This window comes from Camponotus floridanus, unplaced genomic scaffold (genome assembly GCF_003227725.1).
Source record: "Camponotus floridanus strain SB8 unplaced genomic scaffold, Cflo_v7.5 scaffold86, whole genome shotgun sequence".
Taxonomy (NCBI): domain Eukaryota; kingdom Metazoa; phylum Arthropoda; class Insecta; order Hymenoptera; family Formicidae; genus Camponotus; species Camponotus floridanus.
Genome location: NW_020229856.1, coordinates 536,526 through 553,317, shown reverse-complemented (window position 1 = coordinate 553,317; position 16,792 = coordinate 536,526). Strand labels below are relative to the sequence as shown.

At 32.7% G+C, this 16,792-nt stretch overlaps 1 protein-coding gene and 1 long non-coding RNA gene across 2 annotated transcripts; one reads left to right on the top strand and one right to left on the bottom strand.

Annotated features, from left to right (window-relative positions):
• Window positions 1-3: 3 nt before the first annotated feature.
• On the bottom strand, window positions 4-11,473 carry LOC105252899 (mucin-5AC). Its single transcript, XM_011260551.3, has 9 exons — window positions 10,817-11,473; window positions 5,862-5,995; window positions 5,333-5,675; window positions 4,749-4,947; window positions 4,139-4,461; window positions 3,463-3,778; window positions 2,721-3,244; window positions 1,879-2,548; window positions 4-655 (listed from the first exon to the last, which is right to left on the bottom strand). The coding sequence occupies exons 1-9, from the start codon at window positions 10,837-10,839 to the stop codon at window positions 272-274; spliced, it is 2,916 nt and encodes a 971-aa protein (XP_011258853.1). The 5' UTR covers window positions 10,840-11,473; the 3' UTR covers window positions 4-271.
• A 3,511-nt stretch (window positions 11,474-14,984) lies between these two features.
• LOC112639744 lies at window positions 14,985-16,513 on the top strand. The gene is made up of 3 exons (XR_003123651.1): window positions 14,985-15,271; window positions 15,694-15,833; window positions 16,247-16,513. It is a non-coding gene; the product is annotated as an uncharacterized LOC112639744 (long non-coding RNA).
• The last annotated feature ends 279 nt before the right edge of the window (window positions 16,514-16,792 follow it).

Sequence of the window (16,792 nt, the reverse complement as noted above, 5' to 3'; positions counted from 1 at the left end):
TAAAAAACACTATTGTAAGCGATTGTAAAGGATGCCAAAACTGTCATTTTTGTTTCGGCATACAAAATATTTGTGCTGTTGATCAGAAAAAGTATTTAAAAAAAAATTAGATATCTGTCCGAAAGCGCGACATTCGATATGCGTGTGTCTTCAATTCTACAGATTATCTAATTTATATTCCTTTTGATAGGTCATGGGAATCGTCCAAATCCTCGCGAGTGAATCTTGAGCTCATAGTCCAAGACGCGAGTGCTTTTTATTTATATGCGATCTAGGCCTGAATCTGAGCTATCTGACCCGGACGTCGCGCCGGTATCCTGCGTCGAGGTGCAAGAAGACCGCCTAGACCACGTGTCTCATCATGCTTCGTTTTAGCTGCCGTGCTGGTCTCGACGGAAGTCGCCTCGGAGGTCGGCTCTGTCTCACTGAAGGAAGTGACCTCCTCTTCGGAGGATGTATCCTCCTGACTCGTCTGAGTTGCCGGCGAGGTCTCGGTCACTTTGCGTCGCGGTAGCAACGGCGATCTTCTGATCGATGGCGGCAACGGCGACTTTGTCGTCGTTTTCGGATGCACTTGTAACCGATTACGATTTCTCAATTTATTCAAGGGATTCGATGTAGTCGAACGCGCCGGCGGACTGGTTTCCGCTGGTGCCTGAAGAACAACAAAATTATTATTGTTTAAATACCTTTTACAAAAAGAGGTAATTTGACATATTATTAAAATATTCTTGAAACATAAGTAATAGTAGCTTCAAATTTTTATCACGTATACTAGAGATGTTTGCAAATTTTCCATAAGAGAATGAGCCCAATAAGAAATAAATTTTTAAAGTTTAGTAATATTCGATCTAGATAAATAGTAAAATATAAAAATATGTGTTTTATTTATAGTGTGTTTTATTTATAGTATATAACTACATTCTCTTATTTATTATAATAAAGTTAGTTTTATTCTTTGCGATTGACATAACTTCACTGTTCAGAATTTTGCATTTTTACGAACGTAAAGAAATGTCAGGAATGTTTATTTAAAGAAGTATTACATAAAATCTCTTTAGATATATTCTCTTTTCATCTCTTTCCTTTTTTTCTCTTTTTCTTATTTTCTCGTTCGACTATTAGTGTTCGACATTCATTATTCGCGATGGTTTCGCGAGATCGTAAAGTCGAAAGGTGAAAAGTGATCGTGTGTACCGTCTTCTGCCGGTTGGTTGATGACATTTTGAAAGGCCATCCAGTGAAAGTAAATTCCAAGACAGAACTTTATCGAGAGTGACATCATGGTGTCCTCGTACCTAATTTTTCAGTGTAGCTGACTTAACACGACTTCATACATATATACAGCATATACATATATATAGAGATAGAATCTTAAATTTGACCTTATTTTCGGCACGAAATCGTTCATAGATCGATATTAGCATAATTATGCAGTTTGTTCTATAAAGGCCTATTTGTTAAGTAATATTAGTATACGTGTTTCAATCTGAGCAAGAAATGTATTATTTTCAAGATAATGAAGAAAATCTTTTAGTTTTTCTTTTATTTATTAATAGCTAGGAATAGTTTTAATCACGATAAGAAATATGATGATGGTAAAAAATTTATATTACAGGCCAACATGTATTTTTTAATTGTTCTTGTAGATCCAAATATGTTTTATGATTTATTGGATTTTTTTAAGCAAAAATACTGTGACTTTGAGATATATTGTTTATAAAAAGAAATATAGAGATTGTGTCTTAATCTGAAACCATCGTACATCTGTAGATGAGGTAATTTCTTTTCAAAATTTATACAAAGAAATAGCATCCTATAGAAAAGAATAATTTGTATTTATATGTACTAATATAAATAATTAAATTAGGTACCAACCTCGTGCGTCTCCTCCTCGGTTCCCTCTCCGGCCGGCTCATCAATAGCACCTTCGGCGGTTTCTGGCGCGAGCGTCGTTGAGGTAGTCACTTGTCCCGGTTTCTGTCTCAAATTGACTCTGCCACCTGGTGGCCTGATGGCGGCAGGTCTGATTACAGGTGCGCCGGGAAGTCGCGCGCGCACAGCGTTCTTCGGGGCACTCGTCGTAGCTTCCGACGCGATTTGGCCGACAGTCTGTGCGCTGGTTTCGGATTGCGGCGCCTCCTGGGACTCGTCGCTTCCTGGTGCGTTCGTGGTCGGTCGCCCGCGTCTTCGATTGATGTTCAATTTACTGAAAGCAGGTCGAGCCGCGGTGGCACCATTTGTCGAGGCACCACCGTTCGACGGAGTCGATGCCGTTGTCGTCGTCGTCGTCGTCGACACAGCAGTTCTGCTGGAAGAAGGCGCGCGGAATCTGCCGCGACCGGACACTGGTTTCTCCGCGTTCACCGAGCTAGACGTCTCTTTCTGTATGGTATCCTCCTCGATTGGTTTGAAGTTACCTCCTGGTCGAGGTCGCTTGAATCCATTGCCATTTAAATTGCCACCTCCGAAACGTCCTCTGACTTTTTGGGTCGGTTCTGATACGGTCGCTTCGGTACTAGTACTACTGCCGCCATTGGACTTGAAGCTGATAGAAATATAAATGTAATTCTTATTGTTTTTAATGGACCTTACACACACAGGGAACAAATTTTTATATCAAAACATCTACGACGCGTGAAGGAACGAATAGACGGATACTTAGCTCTTATTGTAAGTAAATTTATATTCATACAAGTTATGAGTGAACGTGTGCGTACCGATTTCTCGAGGCTACTGGGCCACCGATTCCAGGTCGTCGGAATTTTCCTCTTCCTATGGGAATTTGAGTGGTGGTGGTCGATGGTTCCGTGGTCGTCGTCGTGGTTGTCGGTTCCGTTGTCGTTGTTGTAGTTGTCGTTGTCGTGGGATTAATAGACTCGGCAACGATCGTAGTAGCTGCAAGTTCCGTCGTCGTCACTATATCGGTCGTAATCTCGTCGTCAGGTATTGTCGTGTTGTCTTGCGTTTCGCCAGCCTCGCTGTTGAACGCATCTACCAAGTTATTCTGTCCTTGTTGCAGAAAGGCGTAGAGATCCAAAGCAACTTTGTCCATAGTCGATGGATATTCCGTAGTTGGATTATCCGTAGTATCAACGATAGTGCCCGAAGAATCCGTTTCGCTCGATTCTTGCTTGTCTTCTGCAGATGTATGTTTATTGTCAGGTTTCTCTGGTTCGGCATTCTCTGTATCGTCTTCCTCGTTAGAACGTGGCGGTTGACCTCTGCTCAGTTCAACTTCAGCCTAAAAATTTATTCATTTTGTATTTTGATCGCCTAAATGTTAATATTTTCATTTTTGTCATCAACTAGTAAATTTTTATTCAAATAAACTTGAGTTTTTTATTTTTATTAAAATATTTGTGTTGTAAAAAAAGCTTTATTAAATTTTTAGAAAGTAGTTGATTAAAAATCAATTAAAAAGAGAAAATGAAAATATTTATTTTAATTTATGTTTAATACTTCAGGTGTTGCCGTGCTGCTTGGACGTCTTTTAATGGCAGGTGCCGGTGCATCGTCGATCTCTTCTTCAACAGGAGCGGGCTCTTGAATCCTCTGTGGTCTGCCACGGTTTCTAACTAATTGTTTTTCTTCATTGTTCTCATTAGGAGTAACGCCCAAAAATCTAACAGGTCCCTTTGGCAAAGTTTGCGGAAATTCAGGACCTTCCTGATGAGTCCGGAAGCTGCTGGAATCAACTAGATCCAAACCTGGTCGCGGTCGATTACTACGGCCTCGCGAAGATTCCGTTGTAGCTGTGTTATGATTTGATCGCGATCTGTTAACACACAACAATCAGGTATTGTTATTAAAGCATAATCTTTGATAAATTTTAAAAAATTAAAAAATCCTAAATATAGCAAAAATAAAAGAAACAGGAAACATAGAAATCTATGTACATACATTATGTTACAAAATATAGATATAAATTTTTATTGCTATCTTAAAACATTTTTTTATCACTCGATAACAGTTTAAAAATTAATTGCAAAAATTTTATATAACCAAATTTAATATTTGATTAATAAGTTATGTAAATGTAATGATGTAATGAATTATGTAATGATGTTTAATTAATGAGTTTTTTAATTAGTGAGTTATGTTTAAATGCTATATTAATTGCAATATATGTATATACCTTGGAGGAAAACGTGTATTTGCAGGTAGCCTTTCCTCGGAGACGTCTTCGGTTTCAAGCAATTGTCTGCCTCTATTGCCATTTTTATTCGGGATGACCTCATTGTTGCTAGGTTCCACGGTGCTCGATCTTTCTACGGTATTGTATTTACTTCTGTTACTGACAATGCCTCCTCTTCTAGGTGCGGAGGTTGTTCTGGAAGGAATGTCGTAAGAATTCGTCACAGCTGAACCTGCCGTACCTGCTTTGTTTTCATCCTCCTCGTCGTAATAGTAATATACATATTCGTATTCATAGTCTTTGCCATTTGGTCCTTTTTTCACCTGTCAAGTATAAGAAATAAGCAAGTAAGTAATTAAGTAAGTAATTTAATCAAATATTAATTTAATCAAAGTGCTATTTTGAAAAAATTCACAAGAAAGAAAATGATATATATTTTTTAATACATATACACAAATTATATCATTAGAAATGTTTTCTGAAGAAATAGGATTATATATGCATTATAATATTAATAAAAATAATTTTCATCTATTGCATTTTAATTTACTAAAATAAATATAAATATAAAAGAAGAAAAAATATAATTAATTCATGATATTCGTAATACCTGAATACGAGAATTTGTACCAGCCGGTATCAGGCTTACGTCACTCAAGTCTCCAAAATTTGCATCCGAAAAATGTGCATAACTATTTTTGCTATCTTCGCGAATAATGTTTACGGGAATAAAATCGAAAGGACTCTCTTTACCATGCGCTTCACGTGAGGTTGTGAGAACAGGTAACATAGTTGTTGCATATTCTGCGCTGAAAATGGGCAAAAATATGACATCGTTATTAAAGCGAAAAACATTTCAAAATTTTTGTCTTTTATTATTACATTCTCTTGTATATAATTATATTATAAAATTGTGAAAGTTGTATTAAAATTATATTAAAAATTAAAAGTTACATAACTAAACTTGTAATTTGTAGTAAAAAGAAATATCTCTCAAACAAGAATTAAAATACTTTGCATTTGTTTTAGATGTATACAAAGACATGGAGAAAATATCAAGGAATGATAATAATTAAAATACAAGTACTCATGTTATGCATCAATTAATTGTTCGTTAATTGTATAATCAGAAATGTATTAACGTATATATACATTTCATTAATGGAAATTGTGCGAGCAACAAAAATGTTTTACCTAACGTAAACTCCTGGAATAACCTCGTCCTGTTCACTTGACGGTCTTTTAGAGTCAACTTTCTTTATTTTTTCATCCTGTAAAACCTTTCCAGTATCGCTAAAATTTTCGAGCTCCACTTGTGCTTGCCCTTTAGCACTGAGAATTTCCAAGTCATCATCCGCGTCTGAATCTAAACGTCGGACAGGTTCGAGTGTCGCTTTTTTTTCATTATTCTCGAATTTTTGAATAACTTTTTTAACATATTTATTATCTTTAAGCACAACTTTTTTATCGTCAAAATATTCATCATCATCAGATGGTCTTGGTACATTTTCCGGCAATTTATGTGATGTCACGAATTCTGAAATTTTATCAAAATTGTGTTGTATTTTTATTTTATTTGTTAAATGTGCTAAATTAATTTGTTTTGCATTTGAGAATATTTGTGAATTAATATATTAATATTTATTATAATATAATTAATTTTTCTTTAAATTAGATAATATATATATATATATATATATATATATATAAAATAAATAAATACCTTCAATTTTAACAGCTCGGGGAGGCTGATACGTTGTTGCCGCAACATATTTTGTTCGAATCAAATTGTCACCGGATACTGGCACAATATCCGATGGATTGTCAGCTAACGTGCACGCAATGACGCCATATATTCTGTAAGTTTTCATACAAGGATATGCTATAATATATCTACATTGGTTATTTTTTAATTTCGCAAAATATTTAACTATAAGTTTTTATAAATATATAAGTTTTTATAAATACTTTTTACATACACACATGGCAACAAAAATCTTTTTTAAACTTAAACATACTATAACATTACGATGCAAATAAAATTCTTTGATACTTATTAAAATTAAAACGAAATTTTTGATTGATTTAATGTAAAACTTGTTCTGCTATTAATATTTAGGTATACAGATCTATATGAATGTATGATTAATATAAAGAGAAAAAGGGAGAAAATTATCATAACATTGTATGGAACAACGAGATATTATTCGCGAAAGTGATAAGACGTACATATGAGATGTAAAGAGGTGAAATGTAAATGACGAAGGAATGTGTATAGCTAATACAAAGCCTGACATGGTGAAAGTTCACATCTGATCCTCGGAACCGTGAACTGAATCCAACTTGTTCGGTTCTCTTAACTCGATCCTTCATAGTCTATTATGCGAAAATTAAAACTTAAATACGCTAACACGACAAAAATATTTCAAGGATTTATAAAATTTTGTAACTTTATATAAAAATGAAAAAGTAGCTTATTTTTATTTTATATAATATTTGCTTTGTTGAATCAAAATATCATTTGTAGAAATAAAAATAATGAACTTGACATTTTTTTATAGAAAATCTTTTTATTACTAATTTATATAGAAAAAAATATTAAGTACTTTTAATGCAATCTCATTCGCTTTTCTGTCAAGATGCACGAGATTGATTGCGGAACATATAACGGAATATCTTCCCAGATAAACTTTTACTATATTAATATTTACTTTCTTATTATGACATATAATATCGATAAAATTTCGACATTTTAGAAACATTTCCTAAAGGCAGTTTCTCTCGTGTGAATAAAGAACTTCTTATAATTTTCTTAGAAAAAGATTAGAGACCAGTTTCGCACGAGGTCGTAGAAAAAGCAACGAGAGAATGATAATCTTTTAATTTCATAGCATTATATTTGCAAATTAATTTCCTCCGTAAATGAAGGAGAGCCGCTTTTGAAATTAATACAAATGTCCGGGATTTTTTTTTCTTTGGCAAAATATATGGTCGTTGCAAGGCCGTTATGTGATCAAAACGGAATTGACATTTTAAAAAAGCAGTTTCTCTGGTAATATCGTTTATATTCTTTTAATGTAAAACTATTAGGATGATTTTAATATTTTTTAATCGTCAGTTATAATTTACCTCTCTATTATCATTTTTATATTAAAAATGCAAATCATACAGTTTGTAAAAATAAAACATCTTTTGAAAAAAATTGTGTGAGAAAAGAATTAATATATTTCATATTTTATTCATCGTGTGTGATTTTGCTCTATCATTACTAATCTTACTGTTATATCTTTTTATAAAAATCTTTTTCGATGGATAAAATCAAAAGGAAACATTTTGGTTTTATCACATTAACGTTAATCACGTGAATTCATTATTATGTTATTAATTTGCTATATTCATAGAGCAAAGAAATAAGTATACGATGATAAGAAATCGCTGCTGAATGCACTCACCGTTCCATTCGAATGATCTTCCGGTATACAAGAATAACTTACAACCGGAATACATTTGCAAATAAAGTAGAACGAATTATAAGACACTTTCTTCACTTCCTTTGTTCATAGTGTACAATCGGATCAAATATAAGATTAATAAGTGATTGTACTTGGTCAGTTTTTTAAGCTTAATTCACAACTTTTTTCATTACTTTAGGAGTATTTTTGGTTTCAAAATTTTTTTGCGGCAATCTCAAATTTTAGCTTTCTATTTCAATATGTAATTTGAAACAGATTACTGAAATTTTGCAATCGCGCGTTACCTATAAATAATTTTTGATTACTCGACATTTAATATTTAATTTAAAAAAATTTTTTTAGGTATACCTTGATTTATTCTTGAAAAAAATAGAATTCATAGATTTAGAAAAAAAAATGAATTTTTTCACAAGTTAATAGACTGTTAGAAAAAGTTGTTCTTTTTCCAAATTATTTTCACCCAAATGGAAATAGTTATTGATTTTGATTAGCTTCCTGGTTAGTCCTTTTGGATTTGATTATATCCTCCTCCCTCTCTCTTTCTCTTTCTATGTTTATGCAAGTTTTAAATTATTTTAAATTTTCCGATTGCCAAATCTTGTTGCGAGATGTAAGATAAGCAAAAATTTCCAGTTTGATAATGAAGGAAGTAGGAGACATAACGAGACGTTCCATAACTCAATTTTACACTGAAGATGGAGGCTTCATGCTGGAATTTATCGTGAAACCATATGGAGAAAGTGGTCTCGCATACAAGCATATCTGCATAAACATACTGCATACGTAGGTATCTCCAGTGGCACGAGACACTGTCGTTACATAAGTCATAATATTACCGCAAAAACCTATTACTAACTCGTAAATACGTATTTTTTTATATCGCCTACGAAATGCTATTCTCTACACATAAATTTGTTGAGTCAATCAAAAAAGGATGCAAAAATTGAATAATTTAGAATTTCTTTCAATTTTCTCCGCGCCCTTATCTAATTCATAAGTGAAGAAAAATATATTTATATTTCTTGTGCAACATTTTAATTATATTCAAAGATTTAATGACAATTTTATAGCATTGTGAAACTTTTTCATAAAAATCAATTAAAAACTGAATTAAAATATTTTTTTAATATTCTAAGAATTTTCTAGGAATTCAAATTTTTTAATATTCCACCATTAATTTTATAGGACTAATTTTAGGATTAATTTATGATTTTATCTGATGTTTTAGTAATAGACATGTTATATTTATCAGTTACTTTTTTTGACAAGACTATCGCAATATTTGCAGTCTATATTTGCTAATAGTACATAAAATAGCAATGTAAGTAATGAAGTACTTCAAGGCGCAGTGATCTGTTGAGCTAAACTTTCTACTGCCTACACAATCAGTTTTGTCTAATATTTTCAATTATACGTACAAATATATTGTATAAAACAATAATAAAATTATTTAAAATTATAATTGATTAGAGAAATATATGTATACGGATCAGAAAGAATTTTTATTATCAGAAAGAATATTTTTCTTACGTACATTGTTATCTTATTATTATAATTAAATAAATAGCTTTCTTTTTTTTATCAAACAGATTGTATGTCAGATTATTATAAAACATACTATGAAATTAGAATGCAACTAATGTAATAATTTCGCTAAGAAGAACGGTATAACTTCATGCATTTATGGCGCTCTCGCCAAACTTGAAAGTAACATGAATCCTAAGTGTGGATGATTGTCTGACTATTACTAGCTTATTTTACTTCGTGATAAGTTTCGTTTAAAAAAATCTCTGATAAATAAAATTAATTTAATTTGATTCAACATTAATATTGAATCTATGTTACTTTTCTTTCTATCCGTATTACTTATCTATATACTTTTAATTTGGATAAAGATATTTTTTATATGAGTATATATGAATTTTAAAAAATTAAATATGTTTATATATATATATATATATATATATATATATATATATATATATATATAATGCATATATTAATAAATCTTTCTCCTCTTTCTTTACATTTGTTATATATATTCTCTTATTATATTTTTTATATTTGATATAATATTTGAAATAATATTTGAAATGTATTTATAATTAATCACCTTTTTATATTTAAAGGATATTAAGTTGTATATAATTAGATTATCACATATGACTATGATCCAATTAAACTGATTTCTATTTTTGATTGACAGTTTAAAATTGAAAGCACTACATGTGTTTAAAAGTTTCTCTTAAGTAAATTATATATATACATTCTTCTGAATGAAACTTTGTAATCGGCGTATCTAACAAGAGAGTGAGTCGTTGATTGTGTGTACGCACCTTTCGCTACGATAACTCTCGTAACTCAGAAGCGTAATATCTCTTGTCCATGAAAAGTTGCTTTCTTTCAAATCGATACTCATTTATAATCATTAATCATAAATCAAAGTAAGAGTTTTGAACAAGATCTTTTTCACTTCTCGAGTACAAGCTATAGCAAAAACTGATATTGATACAAGTCTTAAAAACATTGTAGGGTAATTTTCTCGATATATTGGCATATTCTTATTATATAATTTTTTCCAATAATCGCTAACGTTAAAAATTACGATAAGAGTGATTAAAATTACACAGTTTTATCTCACATTTCTAAGCAAGTTGCAATGTTAATTTTTTGTATTAACCATGTAGATATTATGAAATTATAATGTAAAAAAGCAAAAGTTAGTAAAAAATATATAGAAAATTATAAATATTCAATGAAATATTTGTATAGAAATAAATAGGAAATAATTTATACAAGTAAAATGCATAGCATGTTGCTAGATAGCGAGTGCATCAAAGTACGCACGAAGTGTCGATTAAAACTCAATTATTTTTTTCAATGCATGTAACAAGAAAGTTTGTGTGAAATTGAGATTTAGACGAGAAACATATTGCAAATCTGAGCCTAATCTTTTCTTTTCTCTTAAGCATTTATGTCTAAAAAAAAAGTTAAATGCATACGATATTTTTACAGCATCAAATTATTTTCTAGAAAATAAGAATTTGACATAGCGTCTCTTCTACAATGGTCAATTTAATAATGTTTAAATTTTCCACAGATTTATTTACACAAGAATTTAATTTCTTACTGATTATGAGATCGTTGCCAGATATTATAAATGGAGGAAATGTAAAGGATTAATTGCATTGATTGGAGTACTCACAAAAGCACGCTTCTGAGCCACATGTCTGCACTAGATACTGTTCTCCTCGCCTCTCTTCGTCTTACTTCCGTGAAACAGGTAGTGTCAAAAACAAAACTTCTCGATGAATCAGTTCGTACTGTCTAATTTATATTGGCACTCTTTTGATAATATCGATATATACTTTCTCTGCGATTACTATCGAATTTTATATATTGTCACCGGGCACTCGCGATCATCTCTGTCTTTTTTTTTCCGATCAGTCGTGATCAACACTGGGACCTCTAGTCGGACGCAAAGAGATTTACCGTTGATCCGTTGTCAATTGTTCACTGGGTGAGCCGTTTCTGCAGGACGTGACCTATGTACAGTTTCGTGACGTGACTTCGCCGACGAGGCGCGAAACGAATGAACGAACGATCGAGCAAGCTAGCGAACGGCAAGGCGGACGCACCGAGACAGACGAAGAGAAGGAAAGATCGAGTGAGAGTGCACGTGTGTATGGAAAGGCAGACAGAAGAAGAGAGAGAGAGGGAGGGAGAAAGAGAGAGAAAGAGAAAGAAAAAAAAATGGAAAAAGGGGTATTAAGTAAAAGTAAGAGGTAGCCGAAGGACGTGGTGAGGGTATGAGAACGGTGGCGAATGCAGGCCTCTACTTATACCGCCACCCACCACGTCCTCCTGGAGAACACCCCACCAACTTAAAAGTGGACACACCACGTCGAAGTCGACTCGATTCAGCTTGGCACAAGTTTCCGTCTATACACCAGGAGGTCATCGGGAAGATCCTGGCTGACGTTTGCCTCTCTAGCAGCTTAGCTTTCGATCCGACTTCTCTCGTCTGATTTAATTTCGCCAAGCATTGTTTCTACTAAAAAGTTTAATTATTATACATGTATTGTCTTGTTTTATCTTTAATCAAGAATTGAAAATGACGGGAAATTTTGACGAGCTGAGATTTTCACGCTAAAGATACGCGAGAATAATGTCTTATTTAAAAAAATAATTAGCAAGTCTCAAGCGTAATGTATATCCGGGATTATCGATACTTATTTCGATTATTTTCTGCTTACTGGGCTAGATGCTTCTAAAATTTTTCTGTTGTTAATGTTAACACATTACGTAATCTTAGCTTACCGTTTCTCTCTTAGACTCTTCTCCAGTTGAAGATGCGCATGAAGAGATTTCGTGGAACATCTCGATTAAAACAGATGCTTTCGCAAAATGCAGTTTCGCTTGAATTAACTACATCGAAAAAGCGGTTTTCTCATTAGGAATACGGAACTGATCGCATCGGAACTATTCTATCGTAGAACTATGACAAAAGAAGAGCACGAGTCCGTGAAATATAAAAGTTCTTCTTTTCCAAAATAAGCTCTTGTCTTTTTCAATAACTAGCAAAACAACGCAAAAATAAGTCCACCGCCAAAAATGCCGAAAGCAAAACGCGTTTGAAAGAATCAATCATTTTTATTGGAGTCATAAGCTACTGCAGCATCTTCTCGGCAAAAGAGAAGTTTTCTTTCAAGTTCTATTTTTATTTTCCTTTAAATGAGAAAACTTATTTGTTATCATAAAATATTCTTGTTTTTTAAATATCGAGATTTGATTCGTGTTAATCTCGTTAGCGAAGAATCACGCAAGACTGGCAAACTTTTTCAACGATAATTCACAAAGATAGTAATGTCAATCATCATTGTAGGTGTCAAGGCTCAGTGAAACCGACAGCCATATAAATTATATCCAGTCTGGAGTGTCAAGCCGAGAATCAGAAGACGGCTGCGGTGTTAAAGATTTCTGCGTCTCCATTGCGTAAGAAGAATGCCAAAGGACCAGACTATGATATTTCGTGAGCCAGAGAATATTAAACACTTATATATTGATGCAGTTGTTTTTTTTTTAAGAATTATTTTAACAAAACAACAGAACATAGAAGTTTAAACATATGCATATTAAATATACACTTGCGTGAAATATCTGAAGCAAAATATTTCTCATGTGATAGAAGAATTAGAAAAAAAAGAGAAACTTTTTTTCAAATATGTGCAATGCAATATAATATTTAGAGAGAGAAAAACAAAATCATTTGGAAATTGAAAATGAGCAAATGTAATGTCAGTGAACGCGAAGATAAATGCAATTTTATCCGTAACAGTATTATACTTTGCATCAAGGTTGGAACGTAGTCAGCGTTCACTTTGTCGCATGCGCGTATTGCTATTAGTTCTATTATTAGGATATTTTGCATTAATCGCGTTTGCAAATTTCATGTTTCTTATCATATATTCATAGATACAAGACACACTTTCATAGTTGTTTACCGTATTGCCACAATTATTTTACTCTATAATAATTATTTCGTGAATAAATTTATATTTGAGAAGCAAAAAAATTAGGTATAAAAATACGAACTGAAAAATGAAACTCAATTCAGAAGTTGTTCATAATTCTAACTCTATAACTTTACAAGACTCCCATGAGGAATAGAATTTTTTAATATGTTCTTGTTTCTTGAATATGTAATTATTGGTAAGATATATAAGTTACCTATCAAACATTGATTTTTTTTATTTTGCGTTTTAACTATGGCTTGCAACTCGCAGGTATGCGACCAGAAGAGAATCCGCGGTGATTCTCCGTAGGCGTATAAATTTACACGTAATGAATGATGTATGTGTGTGTACATATATCTACGAGACTTTCTCTTGACAAGGAGAGCACCCGTGCGTGCTTCTCGGGTATGTAAGCACGCGAAATGCGGGAGAACAATGTCTTTTTTCGACGAGTTATTACACCACGAATGGGGTGACATAACTACGAGGTTCAATCGTCGGAACAAGCTCCTTGCTTACGTAGACCAGTATAACTCTCAAATATTGCATTGTGCATCGTACGGAACGGAGAGCTTGTAAAAAACAATATTTGAATCGCCAGATTTACTACGTAAGAATAGTAAGAAAAGAAGCCAACTAAGAATGAAATTTCTATTATAAATTTTTAGTTAGAATCTAAAACTAGACCGACATATCGATGTCGATATCTTTTTTCTGTTCATACAGAAACGAGAAGTTATTTATGATGCCTATATTTAAAATTTGTATAGACGTTGAATTAACTTGAAGATAATTGCTATTCATCGCGACGCGTTCAATATCCGCTGCAACGACGGACCTTCTACATGCAAGTCGAAGGCTAAATACGGGAGGTCATTGACATTGCGTGCTGTAAATACGCTTCTGATGCAGTGTACACGTGAAAATTACCGTTGTTCAGTAGCCTTGTATCGAATAATAATGACTTCGATCACGCTGACAAAATCGAAACCGCGGCAAATAAATCGCACGTCAACAAAGAGAAAAAAATTATAAAATCTCAGGGACGACTTCCCGCATTAATAACATTTCTGCACTCGTCTGGCACTTGTCTGCTTTATGTTCGTCGAGACGTAAAATCACGTTGAGCGTTTCTTACACTCGGCATCTATCAATGGAAGGGGCAGAAGACACGAAGGACGGACATGAAAATGCTTGAAAATTTATTTGTGAGTTATTAGAAAAATATATTGCAAAGAGATATAATTTATTATAAATTTACTAGACATGAAATGTAGGTAAAACGACTCAATACACTTTGCCCATCGATTGTAAGTGATGTGCTCTTTCTTTCTATCGATAAAATGAAGGACTTGCCGTTGCCAGCACCGCTTTGAAACGGTTCTCGATCTCGATCGCGTGTTTCTTCAAGCCGAGGTCATTGGTACACATACGCGTGCACTTTAACAGAATCGAAATCATTGATATATATACATTCGTATGTTCGAGGGAAACGAAGAACCTTGACTGCACTTTCGCGGAACTTGGACTGCATCCCAATCGACCTTTAAAGGACCAACTGTTTTCCCAATACTTTCGAAAAGCAGTTATATCTCGATATACTCGACCAGAATCCATAGCGCCTCCGAATGTAAAGACACCTTTAACACGTATGTATTATTGAGACTTTCCAAACTCGATGGAAAGCCTGTCTTTATCTGCGATTTTTTCATCGTTTATCTCATGTTTAATTATCAAATATAAAATATAAACGATGCGAAGTAAAGTTCAATTATAAATGTTTAAAAAATATATATAATTTGTAATTCATCTGCAATAAGCTCTTGATCGTAATATATATTGTAATTATAGAGAGTTACAGATTCGTCTTCCTGTCAATCATTGTATGAAATGAAAAATAGAGCAAGATATCTTTAGAGATTTTCAACTATAAAACTAGAAAGTTGACGTTTTGATCGCACACAATTTACTGAGGAACATGAAACGTGATTAATTCATGTAAAAGTATTGTAAAAGATGGCGATTCGCCAGAGAAGTCAGCATTTCGAGTAATCGCACGTTTGAACATCAAACGAAACCGATTAAACGTAAAAGGATTACTAGAGTTGCTGAATAATCAAACAAGCAGCTGTTAAGCCAATGAGGTACAGAAAGTGCCGTTTGCAATTCGGATTCACTTTTACACAAACTTTGTTTTCTCTTGATACATATATATTTGTCGTTTCTATTATCGAGAAATGTGAAGCATGAATTATGTATTTTTGTTGAAACATTCAATTAATATAATTGATCGTTATTCATAATTTCTATATATAAGATGTTTTTTTATTCAAACTTTTACTAAAAATATACATTTTTATATTACATATAAAGAAATTAATAATTTACAATAATGATATAAAAAATGTAATGAGCAATAAGACGTGACATATTTATTATACATCACATTTATTTCAGTTTTTTAGAACAATGTTTTATATATTAATTATTTTATATTAACTACATATTTTATTTATATTGATGATAAGAAATCAGTATAGTTACATGTAAATTTTTTTAATTGTAGATAGCTATTTGCAGAATCTTTGAAGAATGCGATAAGTCAAAGTGAAATCTCGACGTTGCAAAATATCTTTTCGCATATCTAAAATTGGACACGACTAAGCCATTCAATGTTAAGGACGGGATAGGACCGGAATTTCCAAGGTGCGTATAAATATTAATGAGAAGGCGCGAAAACAATGGCGTCATTGGCGAAAATCGTCTATGTAGTGTGCTGCACGACTTTATAATAGGACGTGGAAATAGGCCGAAAATTTTATCGGTATTTATTAATGGATTTGATTTGCAAGTGTATGACATTGCATTCATAATAATATAATTATATTTCGATATTTGTTCACACGTGCAACAGAAACAGAGAATGGAAAGTGATATAAAAAGTTTTTAAATTTTTTCGATCAATTAATGTGACTGGAGAAAATTTTCGTATTTTTACGAAACAAATTTCTCTGAATCTTGTTTACTGTGCCCATTTTTTACAAGGCCGAGTCAAGGGCTTTCGCCGTCATCAATAAATAAGCGATAGTAATAATTTTCGTTTTCGATTTCGTTGGCAGACGATGATGAAATCCGTTGTGGCGCCTAAAGGAATTTCATGGAAAGTGCCTCCTACTCGCTTTTATCAGGGAGATCGACCGGTCCAGGCGTTTTCCTCTTCAGCGTCCCGATACTCTCTCGTTTGACGTGAGTCAACTAATAACATGTACGCGTCTCTCGTGAAATAATCTTTGCGTTTTCCATTTGCAAAGTGACATTTGTCACGAGCTTATGGAAGACGCGCGACATTTGTCGCGTGAAAGCAACCGGATATCTTTATTTCTCTTATATTCAAATGATCATTGCATTTCCTTACGTAAATGCTAATTTGTTTTTTTTATCATAAACACAATAATCGAGATAAAACTGGTAAATTATGAGAGAACTAATTATTATATTTTGTTTGACAGTTTCTTTTTTTAAAAAGAGAACAGTGACATTTTTATCTTCATCATTTTAATTTACACTTGTTATTACAATAGACTATTTTCTGTTTAGTTTGTTTTTAATCTATTACAACTTGGAACAACATATTTTCCGTGAAATTTAAAAGTCATCGATGAAAC

Excerpts from the sequence above, each read along its gene's own strand:
- LOC105252899 (XM_011260551.3), bottom strand. The coding sequence starts at position 10,839 with ATGTGGCTCAGAAGCGTGCTTTT. Across the intron at positions 4,462-4,748 it reads GTACAAATTCTCGTATTCAG|GTGAAAAAAGGACCAAATGG; the intron begins GTATTACGAATA and ends TATACTTGACAG. Across the intron at positions 656-1,878 it reads CCGAGGAGGAGACGCACGAG|GCACCAGCGGAAACCAGTCC; the intron begins GTTGGTACCTAA and ends GTTGTTCTTCAG.